The sequence below is a fragment of the Marmota flaviventris genome, chromosome 8 (genome assembly GCF_047511675.1).
Source record: "Marmota flaviventris isolate mMarFla1 chromosome 8, mMarFla1.hap1, whole genome shotgun sequence".
In the NCBI taxonomy this organism is placed as follows: Eukaryota; Metazoa; Chordata; class Mammalia; order Rodentia; family Sciuridae; genus Marmota; species Marmota flaviventris.
This window is the reverse complement of record NC_092505.1, coordinates 64,326,754-64,351,652: the sequence shown is the minus strand read 5'-3', so window position 1 is coordinate 64,351,652 and position 24,899 is coordinate 64,326,754. Positions and strand designations below refer to the sequence as shown.

The window sequence follows — 24,899 nt, the reverse complement described above, 5'->3', positions numbered from 1 at the left end:
TCCAAGCAGCTTCCGGGTCGCACTGGGAGTTGTAGTTCCTTCCGCTTTCAAAGACAGCAAGTGTGAACGCCGACGAACTACCACTCCCAGGAGGCTCTGCGCAGGCGGAGCGCGTTCTCTCAGTTACCATGGCAACAGCGACTGTCCACGGGGATGGCTTTGATAGGACTTTTATTTCTTTCTGGCGCCTGGTGATGACTCAATGTTCCTTGATTGGCTCTGCATCGGGGGCGGACGTTTAGGGGGACGAGAATTCTGCAAGCCGGACACGTGGTAGCGAACTGTGGAGATTTTTGAGTGTTCCGAAGGCCAAAAGAGTTGGGATTTTTTTTTAGGTAAGCGTCCCCTCTCCCTCCTGGTGTGTGATTGCTAGGGATTAATGAGTCTGGTCGGGCCCAGACGCTTTCTGATTCTGTTGCAGTAATGGTAACTACTCCCGCCATCTCTCTTCTTCCTTTTCCTGGGTCACCATGTAGAACTAGGCTTCTCTGAATTCGATTTCTCACTAATCGTGTGAACGTGCTGACATCTCTGAGAGCAGAGGGACTCCTTTTGACCGCCTCAGGGTCAAGTTCCCCGACGCAAAGTTTTTCTCCACAACCCAGGGTATTTAGGAGCGTGAGGTGTTCTCGAATCTGAGCTAGGTGCTTGGCGAGGTCTGGGCCCCTGGAGGAGACCTGTGGGACCAAGATAAGTACAACCGTCTTGGCTGAGCCTAGATGTTGTAGGGGACGGTCCACTTAGTGATAAGTGTAAGCTTGTTAGGCAGAGATTTAGAGCAGGAGCTTGGGATCCAGCTACTTGTGGGTTGCATGACCTCAGGCAACTTAATAACTCTCAGACATAACGTTTTCTCGTTGGCAAATGGGGACGATAATACCTAAACCCTTGGAGTGTTGTAGTGATTAAAAATCAATGTGTGAAAAGCATTCTGCCAGGAAATGTAAACAAAAGTTCACTTGAAATTGCTGAAAATGAGGTCAGGAAAGCAGTGCCTTCCGATTTTGCCGCTCTCCCACGACCTGCCCTTTAACTTTAGCGCCCAACAGAAAGGGATGGTTGAATAAATTGCGTTGCATTGAACTATGCAATATCGTGAAGTAGTTCTTTTAAAAGAGTTAGTTAGCTCCATCTTTCTTTTTTTGGTGGTGGTGGGGGAGATGATCCGTTGTGTATTCCTGAGAGCAAAGCAAATTGCAGAGAAGTGCATATAGTATAGTGTGTTTCTATTTTTGTAATAGCAGATCCCCTCCCATATACAAGTATGTCTAAATGTTTGGATGAGTATGGGGAAAGGTTCTAGAGACCGGGAAGTCGGATTAGAGGTAGAGGAGAGAGAAAGGAGAACAACAACAATAATAAGACCAGCAATAGAAAATATGAGTATGAAATTTTATCTTATTATTATAATTAATATGTAAACGTTGCATGTGCTTATGGACAAGATGGAACCTCTAAGCAGCTATCAGCCTATTAGTGTGAGTATAACCTCTAAAGCTAGACATTCTAATGTCTAGCCCTGTACTTTCTATTTTGATGGGCTTTATTTGTTCTGCTGTAAGTAGTAGATCTGCCACTTATCCATGATGACTTTATCAGTCTCATTTTCCCAATTGGTAAAATGCAGACATTAATAGCATCTATTAATGCTTGGTATGAGGATTGATGGAGTTCATATAGAGAACATACATACTAACTACCCAAAAGATGTTAGTTGCTACTGTTATTATGCCTTTCAGTGGATGAAATTAGTATAACTCTAATGAACTTCTACCTTACATCTTAATTTGTATTTTCTATTTTAAAAAAAATATTTATTTTTTAGTTGTAGTTGGACACAATACCTTTATTTTATTTTTATGTGATGCTGAGGATCAAACCCAGGGTCTCGCACATGAGAGACGAGTGCTCTACTGGTAAGCCACAACCCCAGCCCTGTATTTTCTATTTTGATGGGCTTTATTTGGTCTCTTTTTCTTGGTTTTCATTAGATTAGTCTTTTTTTTTTTTTTTTTTTATCCTCCTTCATCCATCCCCAGTAGGTTTGAAAATTTTGTGTTGTCATCAGGTTTGGGGGGAAGGATACCAGGGATTGAATTCAGGGGCACAGGTCCATTGAGCCACATCCCCAGCCCTATTTTTTATTTTATTTAATGACAGAGTCTCACTGAGTTGCTTAGTGCCTGGCTTTTGCTGAGGTTGGCTTTCAACTCACAATCTTCCTATCTTCTCCCGAGCTGCTGGGATTACAGGCTTTTACCTGGCACCATCAATTTTTATTGACTAGTTTTAAACTTTTAACACACATGCTTAACAAGTTTGTTAAATTCAGTTCCTTCTTTGCCTACCCCATAATGTAAGAATTTTAGAATACTTTCCCTCCAAATAGTCTTCTCATCTTCTATTACTGTTTTCTAGAATTTTAGCATCTATCATTTCTATTTGATTTTTTTAGTCAGCTCAGTACACCATATTGCTCAGAAGCCCTTCATACTTTTTTGTATGTATATATACTTACTGTAGAATCTGTATGGAGGAACTAGGGGAGAGGTAGTTTTGTACTTATAAATGTTTATTGTTTTCCTTCTACATACACACACAAAAAAACTGGCAAATCTTACTGTATGTTAATTGTACCTCAATAAAATTGGCAACAAAAATTGTTAAAAAAAAAAAAAGATGCAATCACCTATGTTTGCTCTATTCCCTTAGCAAAAATTGGAAATCTTTCCATGACAGTATGTAGAAAATGCATTGAAGAAATAATTTGAAATTACTTCTTTCCTGACACCTGAATGGTAGGGTAGACTAAGGTGTTAGGACAGCTACAAAGTTACCAGAAGTGCAAGAAGTCTTTGTTGGCTCTTGTAAAGATACAGATCCTTGGAAGGCCTGTCATTTGTCCTTATGTTCTGATGGTTCTTCCTTAGGACTTTTCCAGGAACTTCATCTGTATAAGTTAAGCAAAGTAGAAAGTACAGCACCAGAAATATAAGAGACTCACAACAAGTGAAAGGGGAAAGGATAATAATAAAGACAAATAAACCTGGTTGATATTTGAAGACCATTGACAAAAAGAAGTGCAACTATAAAAACATTGGCATACATTGAACAGTGAATGAGAAAAGGAAGAGTTTGTTTCACTCTGAACAAAAATCCCATTTTATATTTTTGAATGTTGATTTCTAGTTGAAGTGCATTCTCTGATGCTGTCCTCAGATTTCTTTTTGTTTTTCTCTTTTTTGTTCTTGCAGTGCTGAGGATTGAACCCAGGGCCTTGTGCATGCTAGTCAAGCACTCTACTCTAATGTGACCCCAGCTTTGTCACATTTCTTAATGTTCACATTCCTCCTCACAAAATGGAGTCATTGACAATAGTAGTTTATCCATTACAACACTTCTTCTTAAACCCATTCTTCTGCTTTCCCTTGTTAATCTTTTCCTTCAGCAACACGTCGAATTACCATGATTAGGGAGGTACTTTTAAGAAGCCTCAAACAGCAGAATGTGAGTACACAGCATCAAAGTCTAGCGCTATAGAAAGAACCACGTGTTTCTCTCTAGCTGACCTACTGGGTTCAGTATGCCAAGCTAAGAATTTTGAATTTGATCTTTAAAGTTATGGGGGTTAAACTTCTGAGATGCAAGCATTGTATTACATGAGAGCCCATCTCTGCATTAAAGAATTATGGGTGATGTCCACTAGAGCTGCCAAGGACCTGTAATGACAGACTGTGGGTTAAGAATCAAAGAAGCTATGTCTTCAATTGAGGAAAGAGTGGGAAAGAGAAGTGTGAGAATATGTCTTCAGGAGTGAGTAGATGATTAATTACCCTTGAGATTCTTCTGTTAAATGATGGAGCCTTCTAGAACATGTTCATTCTTCCTCAGACAAGGAAAGAACTAAAAGGTTTCCAAGAGAAAGCTGAGTCTTGGAAGCTACCAGTCTGGGCTTTCAGGTCTCCTTGTCTCCACACTTTTGGAGAGACCCATGTTCAACCTTAAAGAATCTGATTAGATATATTAAGAGAAACTAGGTTTCCTTTTAGTTGCCATTATGTGTGTAGTTGTTACTTATGCTTCTTATTCTGATGCTTTGTGCACACAGTGTTATTTTGGGTTCCCAAATGGCATTCTGTAGGGTAAGAATGTACTGAGTGACCCACTTTCCTTTCCAGAGTAAATAATCTGATTTTGTTGTTTAGTCTCGGGTTGGTTTGTTTGAGCCAGTCCCTAAATGACAGATCTGTGCTGTGAGTATAGACAAGATCAGACTCAGAGCTTGCCAGGCAGAAGGTCAGATCCCTGACTAGTGGCCAGCTTACTGAGCAGGGCAAGCCTGTGAGGACTTGAGGAAAACAGCAGGCAGCCATTCTTTGATCATATGTGCCATTCTGTTGGCACAGATCAGAGCTTGAGAGCTACTTTCTCTTTATGACTTTACAGTATATTCTTGGGGTGGAAAGATGTTTCACAGATTTCAAATGAAATTTTGAAAAATCATCTTTTTCTTTGAGTGGCTATGGTATGGCTGCAGGATGTCTTTTTTTTTTTAAATCAGACTGCATCTCTTAGCATGGTAGATTTACTCTTACTCAAAAGTCATAATGTGAAGAGCACATACCTCTTATGATTAAGACCTGGGTTCCAGACTAGTTCTCTAAGTAATCTTGCTGAGCCTTAGATTCCTTATCATAAGATGACAGAAGGAATGATGATGGTTATGAGGTGTCCCAGCTTGGGGATGAAGGTGTGGTAGCAATGATGGAACTCTATTAAATATTTAGCATTTTTTTTTTTTTTTTTTTTTTTTTTTAGGCAAGTACTCTACCACTGAGTTACACCTCAGCCCTTTTTGTCTTTTGTTTTGAGATAGAGTCTTGTGAAATTGCCCAGGCTAGCCTAGAACTTCCAATCTTCCTGCCTCATCCTCCCAAGTCATGCCTCCATGCCTAGCTGAAATGTATTCCTTCCTTCCTTCCTTCCTTCCTTCCTTCCTTCTTCCTTTCCTTTCCTTTCTTTTCTTTTCTTTTTTTTTTTTTTTTTTTTTGTACCAGGGATTGAATCCAGGGGCACTCAACCTATGAACCATATCCCCAGCCCTTTTTTGTATTTTATTTAGAGACAGGGTCTCACTGAGTTGCCTACGGCCTTGCTATGTTGCTGAGGCTGACCTGTCATCCTGCCTCAGCCTCCTGAGCTGCTGGGATGAAGTGCATTTCACCTAACTTTGTGTTTTCCTCTGCTTGAATTCTCCACAGCTTACTTAGGTTGCAAAGTACTGTCTTTAATTTTGCTACAGAATGGCTTCAGGGTTCTGTTAGTTTAAAATATATATCCATTAATACATAAGGTGAGTATTATCTGATAAGTAAGGAATATGATTCTGGTACTATGTTTTCTATATTGTGTTCTTATTAGCCTTAATTATATTTTTATAATTCTGGGGGATAAATTTTCCTTATCAGATTTAATGTATATCAATTTTTTGTGGGGTAGGGTGTATAATAGCCTTTTCCAGGCATGGTAGAACACACCTGTAATCTTGGCTACTGGGGAGGAGCAAGTTTGAGGCCAGCCTCAGCAACTTAGTGAGACCCTCTCTCAAAATGAAAACTAAAAAGGGCTGATGATGTAGCTTAGTGGTAGAATGCTCAGGGCTCAATTCCCTGGTACCACAAAAACTAAACAAAACAAAAGCAAAAAACAAACTATTCTCTTGTTAAAACTTTTTGTTTTTCTTTTTAGTTGCAGATGGACACAATATCTTTATTTATTTATTTTTATGTGGTACTGAGGATTGAACCCAGTGCCTCACGCATGCAAGGCAAGTGCTCTACCATTGAGCTACAACCCCAGCCCTTAACTTTTTCTTTTTAACAGTCTCCATTTCTATGGTTCCAATAATAGTAATTTTTATGTCTTTACTTTTGTGGTAACTTGAAATAATGATGTTATACTCAGAGAAAATCAACCAGACTTTCCTCAAATATCTTATGTTTAACATGACATTTCTTTTTGGATCATACAGAAAGTAATTTTTCTCATGTCTAATAGCTTAATAATGATAGTTATTGTCATATTTAAATTTTAAGAATTTGCCTCCTAAAAAAGTAATGTTTCCTTAATAATAAGTAAGCTTGTTTGTTTTATAGCATCTTAAATAATGGGTGACATCCAGAACAATTTTTTAAGGGTACAGGATCTGAGGTTGGAGTTTCTAGATAGCTGTAATAATTTGTCTACTAATAAAACTTGACCTAGTCTAGTTGGAAAGAATTCCAGAGGGTACAGTAAGATTATGGTATTTGGCTGTAGTGATGTACTAAAGCATTTGTAAAATGTTGATATATCGAATGACATTTTGCAAATGATCCACCATACCTGCTTATCCAATTCTGAAGTGCATTTTAAAAGTAGAACCCAGGGGCTGGGGATGTGGCTCAAGCAGTAGCACGCTGGCCTGGCATGCATGGGGTGCTGGGTTCGATCCTCAGCACCACATAAAAATAAAGATGTTGTGTGCACCAAAAACTAAAAAATAAATATTGAAAAATTCTCTCTCTCTCTCTCTCTCTCTCTTAAAAAAAAAGTAGAACTCAGATTTTACCACACCAAATACTAATTATTTAGTAGTTTCCAGTAAATAATTGGTGATCTTTTCTTCTTTCTCCGTTATATCTATAGATATTAGATATCTATGTTTTTCTTTCCCAGTCACAAAAGGAATGAAAAATTGCTTGTGAAATACATATATACTCCATGTATTTTTCTCACCTGTGTTTAGATACTATCTGAGAACAAATTGGAATATAATCCCATCTTAGATATAATCTTTGTTGATTTTGGTATACATTCTTTGATGTGTATTCATATCAGAATGCTGTTTTGAAATATGCTTTTGTTACTAAACAACATTATTAGGGAAAATTGCTATGTTGTTTGGTATTCTCTCAAATTAGAGAAAGGAAAAAATGGTTCATATCAGCAGTCAGTATTGCCTAAGCATTGGGACCCTTCTTTATATACATTTTCAAAGCTAAGAGTGAACCTTGACTTCTTGGCATTCTTTTCACGATTATTCTTTTCACTTCCATCCTCCATCTGTTTGGTTTTCATCAACTTTGACTAAAATTCTATGACTAAATTTAAAAGTAGTTGATGTCAGTATATTGCTCTGGGACCTTGGAGAAGGGATCTGTGACATTCTGTGTCTTTTTTCATTCTTCTATTCCTAATATCCCCCCTCCCACCAAAAAATCATAGACTAGAAGTAATAATATGCTATTTTTCATTTTTATACAGATTGTTTTCTTTCCAAAATGCATAGCCTTTAGATTTTGCCAAGCTTCTAAATTTAATGCTTTTTTTCTTACAGGAAGTGGACTAATCCTTAAGGATGAAGCTGAATCTTACCAAGGTAGTTAATGGCTGTCGCTTGGGAAAAATACAAAACTTAGGCAAAACAGGGGACCACATCATAGACATTCCAGGCTGCCTTTTGTACACCAAGACTGGCTCTGCCCCACACCTGACTCATCAAACACTGCATAATATCCATGGGATTCCTGCAATGGCTCAGCTTACGCTGTCATCCCTGTAAGTATTGGACCCCATCATTCAAGAATTGACTCTGGCAGCAGTTTAGTTACCTTAGTTAGGTGTAAGAAAGAGAAAAATGTCTTTTACTCATATGTATTTATAGATTTTCATATTAAAATCAGAAGAGAGGTATCGGTATACATCATTTGGCTCAGACCTAGAACCACAGATGAATCCTGAGTATTAGTGCTGTGCTGCTTTTTCTACAAACTTGCAATCCTTCTCTGCCCTCACTGCTACTGCTTCCTGTAGGAATGGGGCAAGAAATGCTCTCTAAGAGCTAAACTTGGAATTCAGGGGCTGTCATCATGGACCAGCCTCATAGTTATTCTGCTTCAATAATTTTTCTGCCTTAGCACTTGAACTTGCTAGTACTACTTTATGAAAATGGAACTGCTGGAGTTAAATGACTTGTGTAATATATAAACCAACTTTGTACTTACTTGAAGAGCCTACTGTATGATCAACTGATTCTGTAGTATTGTGATATCAGTTGTGACTTTGAAGGGGCAAGAGAAACAAGAAAATCCAAATATTCTGAAGCAGCTGATCTGTGCCAATTTCTCTTTCCCCAGAACCATTTACAAATTTAAGGCTTTGATTTTGAGTAATGAACCTAGTCTAGTTAGCAAGGTCTCTTGAATAATGAAGTACATTGTTGTACAATACTGCATTTAAGACTACGTAGCTTATTTGAGTGAGAAGAAGAAGGCTTCAGTTGTTATGCAGTATCCATAGAATGATTCATTATTATGTATTTTTCTGTTTTGTTTACAGGGCAGAACATCATGAAGTTTTGGCAGAATATAAGAAAGGAGTTGGAAACTTTATAGGTAAAAATTAAATTATTTGTGTCTTAAATGAATTTGGAGTTTGGAGATGCTATTGACTTATTGATAGTTTATTCATGTATTTATTTATTCATTATTCTAATAGAAATCTTTTGGACCAAGAATCAGCCATTGGGTATTCACAGTTGTATAGGAAACAGTTGTTGCTCTCATGGAACTCAGATCCTAGCTGAGATAAAGATAAACAGGTAATTCTAGTAAGAATATAGTGACTGCTTTGTAGGATTAGGAATATGTATGTATATCATGATAGCCCCAGAGGGAGGAGCACATACCTGCTCTGAGGATATGTGGAAGGTGATCAGAATAAAGAAAGAATTCTTGAGAGAGTAGATAAGGGGTCGTCTTAGATGGCTCAAAGGAGAGCATTTATTAGCCAGGTCAGTAGTGGGAATGCAGTGGTGGAAGACAGACAGTTACAAGGCAGGTACCGGCACTGAGCAAAGGACAGAGGGAACATACACAACATCCAAAGCATACTCAAGATCCCTTGAGCCACACTCATAAAACGGCAGATGAAGACTTTATATACAGCTATATTCTGGTATATTAATATTATCTTCTGTTCCAAAAGTAGGATTTTTTTGGTACAGATTTATGTATTCGTTTATTTAGAAGAAAAGCTTAATGGTGACAGGTACAGAACCAGTTTTTCTGTGGACCACTTTTTTCTGAAGCTTTTTCCCCAATACCTGGGACTCACTTAAGTGAAGACAGATCCTGTTTCCATTGGTTAGTGAGTCTTCTGCTTCTGTTGGTTCATCAGAGGAGTTGATGTGGCATCATTCTCCTAGATCTGAGGCCAGGTATAGTCTCCAGTTTTAAAGTGTACAGGCATGTAATTAAGTCAAAATAGCTATTGTAAGCTTTCTAGAAATAATCATAATAATTGAAATTGTGGAAAATTGAGGTGAACTGCAGAGGTTTGTAACTCACTTTGTTTATCTCTTTTTGAATGGAATCCCCCGCTTTTTTTTATGGGAAATTTGGGTAGTATATGAAATTTAACCACTAATGGTTTACTAATTGTTGTTTTAGATTTTTTTTTTTTAAGTGGCTATCTTTTAGACTAAAGAACCTAAGAAACTGTCATCTTGAGTCAATAAAACAAAACATACTGAGAATGAGATCCATTTGTAGTATCCCACAGCATCACTATAATTCTGTCCCTAGGGACCCATGATTATTATTAATGAGATTTGTGGTTAATGAGATTTCCTTTTGATTATATCTCTTTATCTTTCTAGTACCAGTTCCTTTTGGATGGTTCCTAGAATGAGCATACTTAATGTTAAATTCTTTAAAGAAAATTGGGATCAACATGTCACTAAAAACTTTTCATTGTATCTCATACTCTAAGATACACCTTTTCTTTGTAGCAGCTCACTATATCATTAGACATGAATCATTACATTCCATTCTTTTAGATGAGTAAGTTTCAAAGTAATCTTTTTGCTTATGCTGATAGGCCACTTATAATTCCAAGATAGGTACCAACTGTTTACTGTGGTTAGAGCTGATATATCCACCAATACATATGTGAAGCTGTTCCCTGTTACAGTAGTGTTATTGTTGACATAAGCACTCTCAGTGGTTCTTCTTTGTGTTTGTACAGGCATGCCAGAATCACTCTTATACTGCTCCCTGCAGGATCCAGTCAGCCCCTGTCCAGCTGGTTATGTAACAAATAAGGTGTGTTCTCAGAAGGGCCTCCAAGGCTGCAGCTTTGTTCCGGGAAGTCAGCCTGTTATGTCTCCTCAGAAGTGAGATTCTCTCTGTCTGGGTTGAATTCCTTTATATCTTCTTTTTATTGTGATGATTTTAATGGAATTGGGCTGAAATATAAGAGAGAATATGGCTGCGTAAGGATGAGTTAAGGGGAGGAATATATCCTCAGCATTTTTTGTTACAAAAAAGTGGGGTGTGGAGGAGGGTCAAGCATGTGCCCAAAAAAGAAGTTGCTATGATGGGAGAAGACAGTTGTCTTTTGATGCCATGCTGTATTTGCAGTTTTAATAACTCCAGGGAGAGTGGGGAAGTTGCTGGTGAGTGTTATCACATGCGTAACTATATATAGTAGAACCTCAGTGTAATACTGCTTGTTACTAGAACAGAATTTGGAAAAGCTGGGTCCATAGCCAGTGATCTTAGTGAAGAGTGATATCAAAAGGACTTCCTTAAAAGTTTTAATCTAGAGGTGTCCCCGTTGGCAGGATCTCTGCGGACAGTGTTCAGGTGAGGCCTCAGCAGGTACTACTGCTTTACGAGTGAAATCACTTTCCCTGCACTCACTTTGTTGATCTCAACAATGTTGATTTATCTAAGAATACTATTTTCAATTATTCTCCTGTTTTAAGCTTTATTTAAATTTTATAATTTGAATTCAAAAGGCAATATTTGACCTCAGTTATCTTCCCTATTTAACAGGGGAAGACTTCATTTAAACAGTATTCTTATGCCTTTGGTACATACTGGAAAGACCATTTATGGCTTCTCTGTGTCGTGGTGATCTCATCTAAGAACAGATCCTGTAGGGGAAAGATTAAACAAAGATGGAATATGATACAGTGATTCTCATGAACTAAAGGGTTGATGTCTTTGCATGTAATTCTGTATCTACCTGAACCTAGTAAACACTTACTAAATGTTAACATGTAGAGCTCCAGAATATGCTTTTGGGATATAGGTATAAAGTGAAATATTCTAGACAGACAAATATAAAATGGTATAATAAGTGTTTTTTTTTTTTTTTTTTCTGTAAAAGAAAGAAATCCAAATTTCTGTAAGAGCTTAGAGGATTAAATAATTCATTACACCCAGGAACAGTTGGGGGAACATGTTACATGATATTTAAATTCAGTTCTTTGAAGGACACATAGTATTTTTCCAGGCAAAGAAGTAGAAGGACATGTCAGTCAAAAGGAATAGTGCCATCAAAAGCGAAGAACCAAAGTCTGTGGTTTGTTCAGGAATAGCAAGGGTGAGGTTGGGGTGGGAGAGATGTGATTGGGGACAATGGAAGATTGTGTTAGAAAAGTGTGACCGAAGACTCTTTGGGGGGCTAACTCAAAAGTTGGCTTGCATTACCATTGAAGGATTCTTTATGAACTGTCAGATCTCTAGAGCATTTGAAATTTGGAAATTTGCTTTTTCTCTCCATGAGTCATATTTTTACCCACCATGTCTAGATCCTAAATTGATACCATCTCTCCAGTTGTAAAGAATTAATGCTTTATTACTTTATTGCTTTCTCTCTTTTTTGTATCTTACTCTTGCTAATTCTTCTTTGTCTTGCTTTATGGCAGTCTGTGTCTGTGTGGGGTGTTGGAGGACGAGTAGAAATGACTGTATCCAAGTTCATGGCAATTCAGCAAGCCCTTCAGCCAGACTGGTTCCAGTGCCTCTCAGATGGAGAAGCATCTTGTGAGGAAACAACTTCCACAAAGAGGGCCAGAAAGTCTGTGGACCGATCCCTCCTATTCCTAGATAGCTGCCTGCGGCTACAGGAAAAATCAGAGGTATGCTGCACCACCACCCCTCTTTTCTCTTGAAACTCCTTCCACTCTGTGATATCTCCTTTTCTGTTTCTCCTTCTACTTTTCTGCTTCTTGGTCTGTTTCACTTGTTTTTATTTTTCTTCCTTGAACCCTGAGAACTAATATTTTCTAGGATTCTATCTTAGGCTGTTTTCATCACATTATATGTGTCATATCCAAGCAGCCTTTCCTTTATTTTAATTGCTGAATAATTCTAAAAATTATATGTACTGTCAAGATTTGTCCATATAATTTCAGTTACATAACTACTGGCCATAGCTTGGTTGTATTACTCAAACTAGTTGCTATTCATCAAACTCAGAGGGAATCAGACTTCTTGTCTTACTTCTTCAAACCTGTTCTTTCTTTCACTCTTCCTTAATACTTTATCTCAGTTCAAGTTCCTTAGTCCAAAAACTTGAGATTTTCAAGATTATATTGATTGATTGATTGAGTATTGAGCCCAAGGGCACTTTACCATTGAGCCATATCCCCAGCACTTTTTTATTTTTTATTTTGAGACAGGGTCTTGCTAAGTTGCTTTGAGCCTGCCTAAGTTGCCCAGGCTGGCCTCAAACTTGGAATACTCCTGCCTTAGCCTCCCAAGCTTCTGGGATTACAGGCATGCTCTACCACCCTTGGATTAAGAATCTTTTTCTGCATGCATATTTAATATCCATTTATTCACTCTCCCTTGATTCTATCTCCCTAATATGTCTAGAACCTGCCTCTTCCTTCCCACCCTTCATATCACCACCTTAAGCTACGACTTCATCATCTCTTATATAGTTACCTTTGAATTATTCTTTCTGTCTCTATTGTCTTTTTTATTTAATCCATCTTCAGCCCTGCTTTCTAAGAGACCTTTGTAATACCCAGGTACAAGCCCATTGCCTACTTTCCTAAAAGAATTTAATGACTCTCCACTTCAACTCTTACATGGCATGTACACCTGTGACCTGGCCTTCACCTGCTTTTCGGCTCATTGTGGTCTTTTCTCCTGTGGCCTGCACTCTGACCTTCCTGAATTATTTACAATTCTTTATGGCATTTGCCTGTTTTATTCTTGGGCCACCTGTATACAGACTTTGTATACAGACTTTCTTCTGGGCTATATCTTTTATTTTTTTAATCTCCAGCCATAATCCCATACTTTCTCCCATTGGCTTACTTCATCCATTCTATGAAACTGGTTCCTGATTTTTTCCAGAAGGTGCTATTCATCCTTTGATATCTCTTTAATTTGTAGTTGTATTATAACCCCAGTTATATTCCAGTGATTTCTTATGCATTTACCTTTATTAAATTGTGGCCTCTTTAAGCTCAATTTCTATGTCGTTTTTGTATTTTCATCATGTAGCAGAAGACCGGCACATGGTAAACCTCAGTAAATGTTTGCTGATGGTGAATGATTATGATGGTGAGGAAGATGAAACTATAGCAGTATATAAGGGAGCCCAAGAGCAAATTTGGTGAAGTTGGAAGAGGATGCATTTATTAGGAGAGCAGAGGAGGTGAGGGAACAAAAGATAGTGATCAGACAAGAGACTTCCAATATTTAAGATCATTTATGTGGAGTAATTATTTATATATATAAATTATATATATATATATATATATATATATATATATATATACACACATATATACATATATATATTTTAAATTATATTTAATCAGGTCTAATCAGGTATAAGCTCATTTTGAGGAACACGGTTATTTTGACGCTAGCAATAAAAATATAATTTGGCTAATAAGCTTAATGTGCATGAAATATTAGAGAAGAGAGAGAGAATTTTTTTAATATTTATTTTTTAGTTTTTGGCGGACACAACATCTTTGTACGTGGTGCTGAGGATCGAACCCAGGACGCATGGATGCCAGGCGAGCGCGCTACCACTTGAGCCACATCCCCAGCCCAAGCTTGCTTTTTTCTCCATAAATTCCCTAGGTCAGGAATGGCAAATGGGTTTCATCCATGGAGCTTAGCACCTTGCCCAGTGCCATAGGAAGAGTTGTCTGTTAACTCTGTCTGCCACAGAAACAGGAGAGGAAAGTGATGTCAGTCAAATGCCTAACATTCTAGTCTGGATGACCTAACTTGTGTCAGATATATTCATATAACTTAAGCTTCATATATTCAGTGGTTGAATTGAAATTGCTGTTTGCACATCCCATTAATACCTCAGATTTAGAGTGTACAAAGCAGAATAATCATTGTGCCTCAGCCTCCACTATTTTTCTAAGATTATTCCCTGTCTTTGCTTTTAGCACCATCTCCCTGAATTTCCAAAACAGGAGCCAGTAGTCTTTCTAGAATTCATCTTCATCCTCTACTAAGAAAACTAATTCACCAGGTTGTATTGATCCTACCTCCTGATGCAGTTGCAAATTTTATTTGTACTCTTTCTTCCTCTGCCTGGGCCTTAGTCCAGATCATCTTGTGTTTCACTTAGGTTAGTTAAATTGTCTCCTACGCGTTCCTTAGCCATACTCATCTTTATTTTTCACACAGCAGCCAAAATAGTCTGATTCTTTCCCTTCTGCTTAAATGAAGGGGTGAAATTCCTTCTTTACAGTGTTTCAGACTTCCTCCCCATCCTTTTCTTTTACCAGAGAGCCAGTTATTTTTGGAGTTGTATACATGTAATGAATACTAGAATCGGGTGCAGTGGCACATGCCTGTAATTCCAGTGAATCGGGAGGCTGAGCAGGAAGATCACAAGTCAAGGCCAGCTTCAACAACTTAGTAAGGCCCTAAGCAACTTAGTGAGACCCTGTCTTAAAATAAAAAATAGAAAGTGGCTCAGTGGTAAAAAGACTCTGGGTCTAATCAGCAGTACCAAAAACAAACCAACCAATCAACAAGCATAGATATGCATGCCTGTATTATGGGCATATGATTACATGTTCAACAATTTATTTGGTTTTGGTCAACAAAGTTCTAAAACTCCTGTCCATGCACTTAATTAGTATATCTACTTCTTTCTTTTTAAAATAACTATAGGAAGCCATGTTATGAATATGTCATAGTTTATGCTTTTGCTCTGCTGATGAATGTTTAGGTTGTTTCCAGTTTTTCATTATTCTAAATATCTTTGTAAATATGTCTTGATGCATATGAATGAATGTATTTATAGGACAGATCATTAGAAGTGGAATTTTAGGATCCAAAGATGGATATTGATATTTTAATAGGTGTTACCTACTTGCCCTCCTAAAAAGCTGAACTAATTTTTACTCTTTTTTGGTGAAAGTCTAAGGTAAATGAGAGGGTGTTTACATGCCATTTCCCTTACACTTTTTCCTCCACTCTGTTATTTGTGTTTTAACTTTTTTGTTATTGTGATTGGCAAAAATGGCATCTTATTGTTTCCGCTTTGCATTTCCTTGCTGGTGAAGCTTAGTAGCTTTCCATATGCATATAGGACATTCAGATTTTTCTGAATTTTGTTTAGTTTTGTTTTAATCGAAGTTAGGACATACTGATTCCTGTTGATTGCCCCTGTTTCCTCAGTCTTTTCTTACCTATTTTGTGTTTTGCACAGAGTGTTTCTGGAGATTGTTGGGGAGCATCACCTTCCTTTGATGTTTCATCTGCTGTAATTTTGTTGTGATCTCTTCTGTCCATTGGACCATGTAAGGTTCATGTAAAAAAGAGTCTTACTGAAAATGGTTAAGAGCATCAATCCTTTTCTTACCTCAGGTCCTTCAGAAAAGTATCATCATTGGAGTGATTGAAGGTGGAGACGTGATGGAGGAGAGGTTGAGGTCAGCACGAGAGACAGCCAAGCGGCCTGTTGGAGGCTTCCTTCTGGATGGCTTCTATGGGAATCCAGCAACCCTGGAGACTAGACTGCACTTGCTGTCGTCTGTCACTGCAGAGCTCCCGGAGGACAAACCGAGGCTAGTGTTCAATTGGGATGCGGGCCAACCTCAAGGGATACAAGAAAGGAGTGCTGGCCAGTTGTGTATGATACAGTCTGTGTATGAGTATGCCTTCTGATGTTTTGATTATGTCCTTTCTGTCCTTTTCTCAGCAGACTGTGAGGGAAGTTTTCATCAAGCTTAGCCTGCCTTGATTTCAGAATGTAGAACAGAGGATGATTGCCATGTGAATTACTGTATTGATCCCCATAAGTGAGGGCAAGTGTTATACTGTTTCCTCACATTCTTGTGCCAAGTATAAATATTGTTTTTGTTCATTCTAGCTTGTTACTTGAGGACAGGTGTAGAGTCATGTGGAATTCTGGTTTAAATCAAGGAAAGTTGAGGACAGATCTTGGATGCCTAATGCATTGAGGCTCTACTAATAAGAAGTTTTAGATTTGAGATAGGTAGTGAGTAGTGTCATTTTTTGAAGTTCAGGGAATTGGCAACATAAGTGGGATTGGTTCTCAGGTTTCCATACTTGCAGGATTTGCTATGTACTCATGAGCAAAGATGATCTACAAGATTCAAAGCTACAAATTGGAAGTTTCTGAAAACAGCTCATGTCACCTTAGACTTCCTAAATTTTAGCTCTTTCTTTCTTAAAAGAGGAAAACAAACAAACAAACAAAACACCAGGTAAACCTGGAGGTCATTATGTTAAGTGAAATAACCAAAGCGCAAAAAGACCAGTGCTGCGCAATTTCACTCATATGTGGAACCTAAAAAAGTTATGTCACAGTATAGAGTAGAATAGTGTTTATAAATGACTTGGGTGGGTGGGTTAGGAGGATGTTGGTCAAAGGATATATAATTGCACAGGAGGAATAAGTTTAAGGGATGTGTTGTACCTTATGATGACCGTGGTTAATGATGATAAATTGTATTCTTGAAAAAGGCAATGTGAATGGATGTTAAGTGTTCTCACCATAAAAGTGATAATTAGATGGGATAATGCATTCATTAATTAGCTAGATTTAACCATTTCATAATACACACACACACACACACACACACACACTTCAAAACATGTTGTATATGACAAATACATACAATTTTATCTGTCAGTTGAAAAAAAAGACTTTGTAGTCTTTTATTTCACTTGGTGTGTATAATCATGCTTTTTTTCCTGCATATATATATATATATATATATATATATATATATATGAAGTTTGATTATGGGGTGCTGCCTAGTATTCCTTGAGGGCTATTGAATAGTATATAGAATATGTCATTTTATTACTTTTTTTAAAATTCAGGTATAACATGCAATAAAATGCACAAATGATTGGATACAGGTTAATGAATTTTTGCACATTTGTGTAAAGACTCTACAGAAAAGGGTTTTCCCACCCAGCTTTTGCCCCAGTGTTTATCCTCATCCTCTTGCATTCATTGCACTCCCTGTCCTTGTTCATTCCGGTTCAGATAACAACTCAGCACTAGTATTCCTAGTCATTTTCTGGACTTTTTTGTGTTAAGTGCTCACAGATGTCTGTTACTGAATTTGAAAGCTGGGATTGTTTTTCTTTCTATCAGCATGTAGAAATGCCAGCTTCAGTTGGAGAGGAGTTCTAAAACACTACATTATTTGAAGGAAACTGTAGTCAGGAAAACTGGCATATATTTAAGGTTTCTGCTTGTTTAATATTACATAAGCCTTTTTTTGAACTTCTTTTAGAAATCAGAGAATATGTAAGCTCTTCTCTTCCAGTTCATGAAAAATGGGCTATCAGTAGAAAAACAAACATAAAAAATAGTTTCAATCAGCCAGCCTGATCAAATGCATCTCTACCATTTTGTTTTAGTGGCAAAACCTGCCTGAAAATTATTAATACTCTCCAAATGCCTTATCCAGTCCCTCAGAAAACACCATTTCATTCTACGGTGCAAACTTTCTGTTAACAGAGAAAATAAAAAGAAAACCAATTAGATTCTTAGATCTTGTGGCCAGAGTTCAAATTCTAAGAGCAAGAGTTGCTGTATATATGAAGCTATGTTGAATATGATAGATAAAATATCTTTACTGAACCAATTATGAAAAATAATTATAAGAAAAATTCAGTTAATAATTTGAAGGAGAAAGAAAGTATATGGCTTTGCACTCTTTAAAAAAAAAAAAAATCTCTATAGTATGTAGACGAGCTATAAAGTTCACCCAAGACCAGGGAGGTTGTTCAGAAAGGATGAGAAGGGAAAGAGAAACCAACCATTATTGAGTTTTTCTATAGAGTCAGGAACTATACTGTATACTGTATGCTTTTCCAAATATCTTATTAATCCTCACAGTGATTTTGTGGAGGAATATATTATTGCTCTTAACTCAGAGATGTTAAAAACCTGCCCAAAATAACACAGCAGTTAAATAAACGGTAGAGCTGGGATGTAAGCTCATCTCTCTCTTCCTTCAAAGCCCTAAGCTCTTTCTACCACATGTTGCTATCTGCTGCCAACCACTCCAACCCTGATTGCTGTCTTTTGTTATTATTGCTTTTAATGCCCTTTTCATCAGACAGACTCTTGATGTCATTCTGGGCATTGTCCTCATGTCACTGTTCTTATTGTCATTTTCACAGGCTCATTTGTGGTGTTAGCCGGCCAGATGAAGTGCTCGAGTGTATCGAAAGAGGAGTGGACTTATTTGAGAGTTTTTTCCCTTATCTAGTGACAGAGCGAGGATGTGCACTGGCTTTCAGCTTTGATTACCAGCCGAATCCTGAAGAGACATGTAGGTCTTCTGAAGTTCATCTCTGTCTTAAGGAAGTTTCTTCTATTTCCTATTGATTTTTGGCCTGAGTCACCAGTCAGAAATATGTACACGTCAAGCCAGTCTTTTATAAAACACCATCTTTGTGTGTTATCTATATGCCCTGGCATTTTGGCATACAAAACTAGGTACTTAAAACTATACATGTAACTCTTCAATTGTGGGTTATTGATATTGTAGTGAGTAAAAAACAAGACCTTTTCTGTTAAGCTGAAAAAAGAACATTCAGAATAAATTGTGATAAAAATCTAAGAAAATTTTGAAAACCTTTGAACTGCTTGGTAAAAGTTAATTTGTCGTCCCCCCGCCCCCGAGCCCCCACAAAAGAGTTCTTTGCTTTTTGCAAGCCCCATTTTTGTAAACCCCATGCAATTAAATTACAGGGAGCCTTACCATCGTCTGATCCTGGTGTTGCATTTAGCTTTTTGGAGTTTTTTTACACACTGAGATGAGAAAGCTGTTTTCCTCTGTTAATATTGCTTTGAAGCACTGCCATTTTTCTTTTATTGTTTAGTTATTCAGAAGTCAAGGCAAGCAGTTTTAGATTCTAACACTCACTTGGCAGTGGAAAAGGAACCGGACACAGCCTGTGGCTGGGGGTCTCTTGAAGCAGTTGTGCTGCCCCATCCCCCTCTGGCTTTGGAGATGGTCTTTCCTTTTCATTTTCCTTTCTCTGCTTTCCTCTGAACTCTTCCTTGACCACAGCCAACCTTAACTTTGAATAGGACCCCAGAATTCTTTAAATGTTCCCTTTATTTCCTACAAGTGATTAAATTTCATTCAGAAGATGTCACACTTTTATAAAGCAACTTCGATATTAATCTAAATCAGATTACTTCTAGATACAAAATAAATTAGGTTGATCAAGTTCTTATATATAGGAGGTCAATTTTACTGTTCTTTTAGACAGACCAGAGCATGATATGTGTGAATAGGCATACCATTAACACTTTATACATTTTCATGACTTCATTTACAAACTAAATTACTTCCAGGACAGAGATAACTTAGACTTCCAGTACCATAAATATATGCAAAGCTCTACAAGAGGCTGACACTGAGTTCTGTGTCTCCGGAAGGAGCAAGTTCCTTTTTGGCTAGAGAAAGCCACATTCCTTCATGATTAGGAAAACTGAAATAGTTTTATTAATCATATTTGTGTGTAGTGTTTGTGTAAGTATGTTGTACATTAAAGTTTTTGCCAATTAATATTGTATAATCTACTTGAAATATAGACCATATAGACCAATACAAAGCCCTGTTTTTATTTGCGTGTACACTTGAGATGAGGCTAAGGAAAAACCCCAGCACATACATACATATCAAGTGTTAGTTAAAATCATTCCTTGATAGTAGGGTTATATGTTACATACCTAAAACCATAGTTTGCTTAGACATTGTTGAATATCTCAAATTGTTTCGATACGGTAGATAATAGGTCAGTGATCATCTGGGAGTATACTGCTATTTTTCTTTCTTGTGTGATTTCCTTAGGATAAATTTCAAGAGTGGAATTACAGGGTCACAGGGCATGAAATAATAACTAAAATAAAATTCTTCCAATGGCTACTCTTTATCTAATCTTCATTCAAGACTTTCTGTTGGTTTGTCCTTCAGTATTACAACAGAATGGGACACAAGAAGAAATCAAATCTGTGGATCAAATAGAGAAAATTAAAACAACTGATTGCAACCAAGAAATGACATCATTTGAAATTAATCTGAAGGAAAAAAGGTAAAAATTTTTTGAAGTTTGAATTTTGATTTCTAACTTTTTAATTTTCGTCTGTTTTAAAAGTTTATGTAACTGTTCCTTTTTCAGTTTATGACTTCATAAAATATTTATAGTTGGATATTACTTAGGCCTTCTCAAATTTGGTTCCAGAAAAACTTTTTTCTGCAGATGAATTTGTGTACTTTATCTTGTCAAAAAATTGAGGCTAGATAACAATTGCTTTAGAAAGGCTGTCAAAAGATTAGACCAAATCCATTTGTTTGGTGTCTTTTATTCCTTCCAAGTACTTTAAATAATGATGGAGTGAAATTGGATTTCAAGATAAAACAAAGTTTATAACTTGTAAGGAACTCAAGTTGTCTTGGTTATGTGCACTTATAAATCTTAAATAAAACATTTGCCTCAATGAAGAATGAACTAAGATACACTGTAACTCCACATTTGATCAAAAGTGATAATCCTCAGTACCAGAGAGGGGTGTTTCTGTGAGTTTGGTGCATTCCCTTCAGGATGAGGATTTGTTGGTTTCTGTGAAGGGACATTCTAGGGATTCTGACTTACTTATGTCAGTCTAATAATACTAGAGACTTGGGAATTTAAGAAAGAACATGAAAATCTTAGTTTATATTTTGTTGGGGCTTCTTGATGTAGGTCTGAAATAGTAAAAACTAACTCATTTAACTTTGAAAAATACCCAAGGAGATTAATTTCTGTTTTTAAAATATTTTTGTATTTTAAAATATAAATGGTTACAGTACTACTAAAATTCCCTTTTTCTTGTAGATGTAATTGGAAATTGTAGTATGCTTATTACCAGTGCTAGACTTGAAGTTTTGGAGACTTGGAGACAAATTCTAGCACTGCTTTTAAATATAAGACATTGGTCAAGTCATTTAGCTTCTCTTTAATAGCTGATAAAAGGTAAAAACTGTATAGTACTTAGAATGTGCCCAGCAGAGTTCAACCCTTTCAGCTCTCTTAACTCATTTAATCCTCTCAACAACTCTGAGGTATAATAACTTTGGTTCAAGGATGAGAAACAAAGGCACAGATTAATGTTAAGTGACTTTCCCAAGTGAGTTGTGGAGCCAGAACTCACTCTCGGTAGGCCCAGAGTCCTATAAATCCCAACAGTAGTCTTCATCTGTAGAATGACAATAAAAACAGCTATCTCAGAGAGTAGATGCAGATTAAATAAGACAGTGTGTGTGAAAATGCTTTGTAAACTACAACAGCTATGGAAGTAGAAGGCTATGCCATGTTTTTTGATGGCAAGGGGCGAGAAGTGTCATTCTCCAGACCAGCATTTCCTAACCTTGTGTGACTTTTCAGTGCTCAACATGAGTGAGTGACCATGTGGATTTTTTAGCCACCAGCCTTGAAGATTGCATCCATTAGAGGAAAACTCCCGAGTCTCCGTGATTCATTGCATTCTTTGTTAACTTTTATCCACATTGCCATCTTATGGAGGTGCCTAGCACTAAACATTTGCCAGGCGTGTTATTAACGATTGGTAACTTTACCAGCAAAACAGATAGTCTAGGTTGTGGCTTTCTTATATTCTTCACTTTCTAGAATGTCACTGTGGCTTCCTTTTGCAGGTATCAAGAGGACTTTAACCCACTGGTAAGAGGGTGTTCCTGTTATTCCTGTAAAAATCACACTCGTGCATACATCCACCATCTACTGGTGACCAATGAGCTGCTGGCTGGGGTCCTGCTAATGATGCACAATTTTGAACACTACTTTGGATTTTTCCAATCCATCCGGGAAGCATTAAAAAGTGACAGACTGGCACAGTTGAAAGAACTCATCCGCAGGCAAGCATGTTAAGAATTGGCAATACAAATCTGCCTCTGCACTGAGCTTGTATCACGGTTATAACATGGAAAGAAGAAAAGAAGAAATAGTCGTAGTTTGAAGCATTTAAATCTGGAATAAAATCTGTCAAAATAAAGAATGTCTGTCCCAAACTGCCCACATGAGGGTGAAAAGATGTCTTCTAAAGACTTAAATGGCCTAGATTGATCCAAAAGGATTGAACCATCATCTGTAAAATTTCTAGGCCAATTCTATTAGTAGGTAGAGATTCATTTAGTAAAAAACCAGAGGTGAGAAGATACCCTCGAAGAGGAGGATGAGATTCTGGGAACACTGAGATGGAGATGACTGTGCATGAGTAGCATAACCTCTGTGGACACATGTCTGTTGATTGGGGTTTTCTTAATTTTGATCCTCATAGTTGGGGAGCTCTTTTGGATACTTTTACCTTCCATACTGCCGTGGTAATACAGTCACTCCGAAAGGGCTCTTGTGACTTAACCATGTTTGCCTCTGCCCTGGAACATGGGGCTTAACCAATGCTCCTACGAACTTTGACCCAAGTCATTCTCCTTCATTTGGCCATTGGGTCTATTTGTCTTCCTAGAACCACTGTTCTTGCCCGTAGGATCCAAAAGTGTACCTAGCTGCTTTCGACTGGTCATACAGATCCATAGTCCTGTCACTTGTGAAGATTCATTTCTAGTTTGTCCCCTTGGATGAAGCCTGGTGGGCAATTAGAAGATCAGTTTTAGTCCTACTTAGCTGTGTTGCCTAGGAAAACGAGTTAGGCCTCTGTGCCTGTTACCTCATGAATAAACAGGGACAGGCATAGTGGATATGAGCTTCTAAGAATCTTCTAGCTTTAAAATTTGAGGAACAACCAGGCATGGTAGTGTACATCTATGTGTTCATACTTCTTGTTCAATGCCAAGCCCATCTATAATCTTAGCTACTCAGAAGACTGAAAGCAGGAAGATTCCAAGTTAGAGACCAGCCTGGGCAGCTTAGTAAGACCTTGTTTCAAAATTAAAAGTGAAAAAAAGCTGGGGATACAGTTCAGGGTTAGAACACTTGCCTCGCATGCATGATGTCCAAGAAAACATTTTTTTTTCCTTGAGAAACGAAGTTTTAGATTAGAGTACTAAACATACTTTTCATCCTTGCTTATTCATCACTATTGACCTGACTTTAAAAAAATACAGCAGTACCAGGAGACAGGCAATAGAATAGATATTTAGCACTAAAATGAAGTTCTGCCTATCAATTTTGGAGTTGTTGGTGAATTAGCATCAGAGATCCTGGGGGAGTCCTTCCTTGGTCCTCTCTGATTGTATGATTTTGTTCTTATCAGAAGAGGAGTAATATTTTTGTTGATATGACTGGTTATTTTTATTTTATTTTGTGCTTTTCTATATTTGTCAATTTTTATAAGGAATACAAATACACGTATATAGTCATTTTTGTAAAATAACAATAACCAAACCAAAAAGACTTTTTTTGGAAGGGGTAACAAATGCATTGTTTTACCCTCTTATGTTTTTCTGGTTTTTAAATTTTAATGGGCATTACTGAATGTTGTTTGTAGTTATTATGTGATTCTTGTATTTTTATGTGTTGGGAACCCATCTATATGTTTTTCTTTTTAGTGATGTAACTTCTCGGTGAATGGCAAAGGACACTTATGGACAACAGAGTTTCTAATTCTCTTGGAATTATTGTATTATACTTATTTATGTGTTCATATTTCTTGTTCAATGCCAAACCCATTGTTGAAGGATTATCAGTAAATATCCCAGAGTCCATATAAAAGTTATGAGTTTTATTTATGTCCAAAATACTGAAAATTCTGTTCAACATTATTCAGTTTCCTGGGTCTTTTTCTTATTAGCACATTTCAAAAAATGTTTCTGTCCTTTAATGTAGTAAATCTATTAAAGGCAATATCTAATAAACATTTTTAATTTAAAAAATTCACTGTGTATTGCTTTCTGTAAGTGGTAGTGAGTCTATTAAGACAAAATATTAAATTTCCATGGTACCAGAAATGTTCTAGAGATTTCTCACTGGAAAAATATTTTTTCTCTAAGAACTTTCATGCTAAATGCAGAATCCAAAGAGGAACTATTATTAAATGATAAGTGTTTTGAAGATTTCCTTATCTCTATATTTATATTATCAGAGGCCATAAGACCATGATAGTGCATAATTTAAAAAAATAATAATCACAATCTTGGGAGGTTTTATTGTACCCAAGCAACTTAGTAAATGCATTCCATATGAATCTCACTGACCTTTAAAGCCTCACTGTGAGGTACTGGTATTACTATATTGAGGTTAAAATTTGAGTTTCAGGAATGTAGAGTAGCCTTCCTGATGATCTACCAGAAATTTTAGGAAAGTTGAGTAATTTGCCTTCAGGCAAATTACATGTTGTTCCTTTTTTAGCCAGATACTCAGCCCCCAGTTTAGATTGTAGCTCCATCTGAGTAAAACTCAACAGTTGACCATTGCACTAAATAGATTCTTGTTTTGACTTGCTCCTAGGTTGAAGGGTTAGGATTGAATAGAGAGGAATAAACCAATGAGGAATAGCACGTACTAGCAAGTGTAGGCCATGTTACCATGCTGGCACCTATAGATGCTCAGTAGGGG

The 24,899-nt window shown here is 37.1% G+C and overlaps 1 protein-coding gene across 1 annotated transcript; it reads left to right on the top strand.

Moving 5' to 3' along the window:
- Positions 1-252: 252 nt before the first annotated feature.
- Positions 253-24,154, top strand: Qtrt2 (queuine tRNA-ribosyltransferase accessory subunit 2). Its single transcript, XM_027936091.2, has 9 exons — positions 253-335; positions 7,379-7,599; positions 8,380-8,435; positions 10,069-10,145; positions 11,759-11,971; positions 15,696-15,895; positions 18,498-18,649; positions 20,306-20,423; positions 22,025-24,154. Exons 2-9 carry the CDS (start codon positions 7,400-7,402, stop codon positions 22,254-22,256), a joined length of 1,248 nt encoding a protein of 415 aa, XP_027791892.2. The 5' UTR covers positions 253-335; positions 7,379-7,399; the 3' UTR covers positions 22,257-24,154.
- Positions 24,155-24,899: the final 745 nt, after the last annotated feature.

Coding starts and splice junctions, on each gene's coding strand:
- Qtrt2 (XM_027936091.2), top strand. CDS start 7,400: ATGAAGCTGAATCTTACCAAGGTAGTTAATGGCTGTCGCTTGGGAAAA. Junction 7,600..8,379: donor CAGCTTACGCTGTCATCCCT/GTAAGTATTGGA, acceptor TTTTGTTTACAG/GGCAGAACATCATGAAGTTT. Junction 11,972..15,695: donor GGCTACAGGAAAAATCAGAG/GTATGCTGCACC, acceptor TTCTTACCTCAG/GTCCTTCAGAAAAGTATCAT.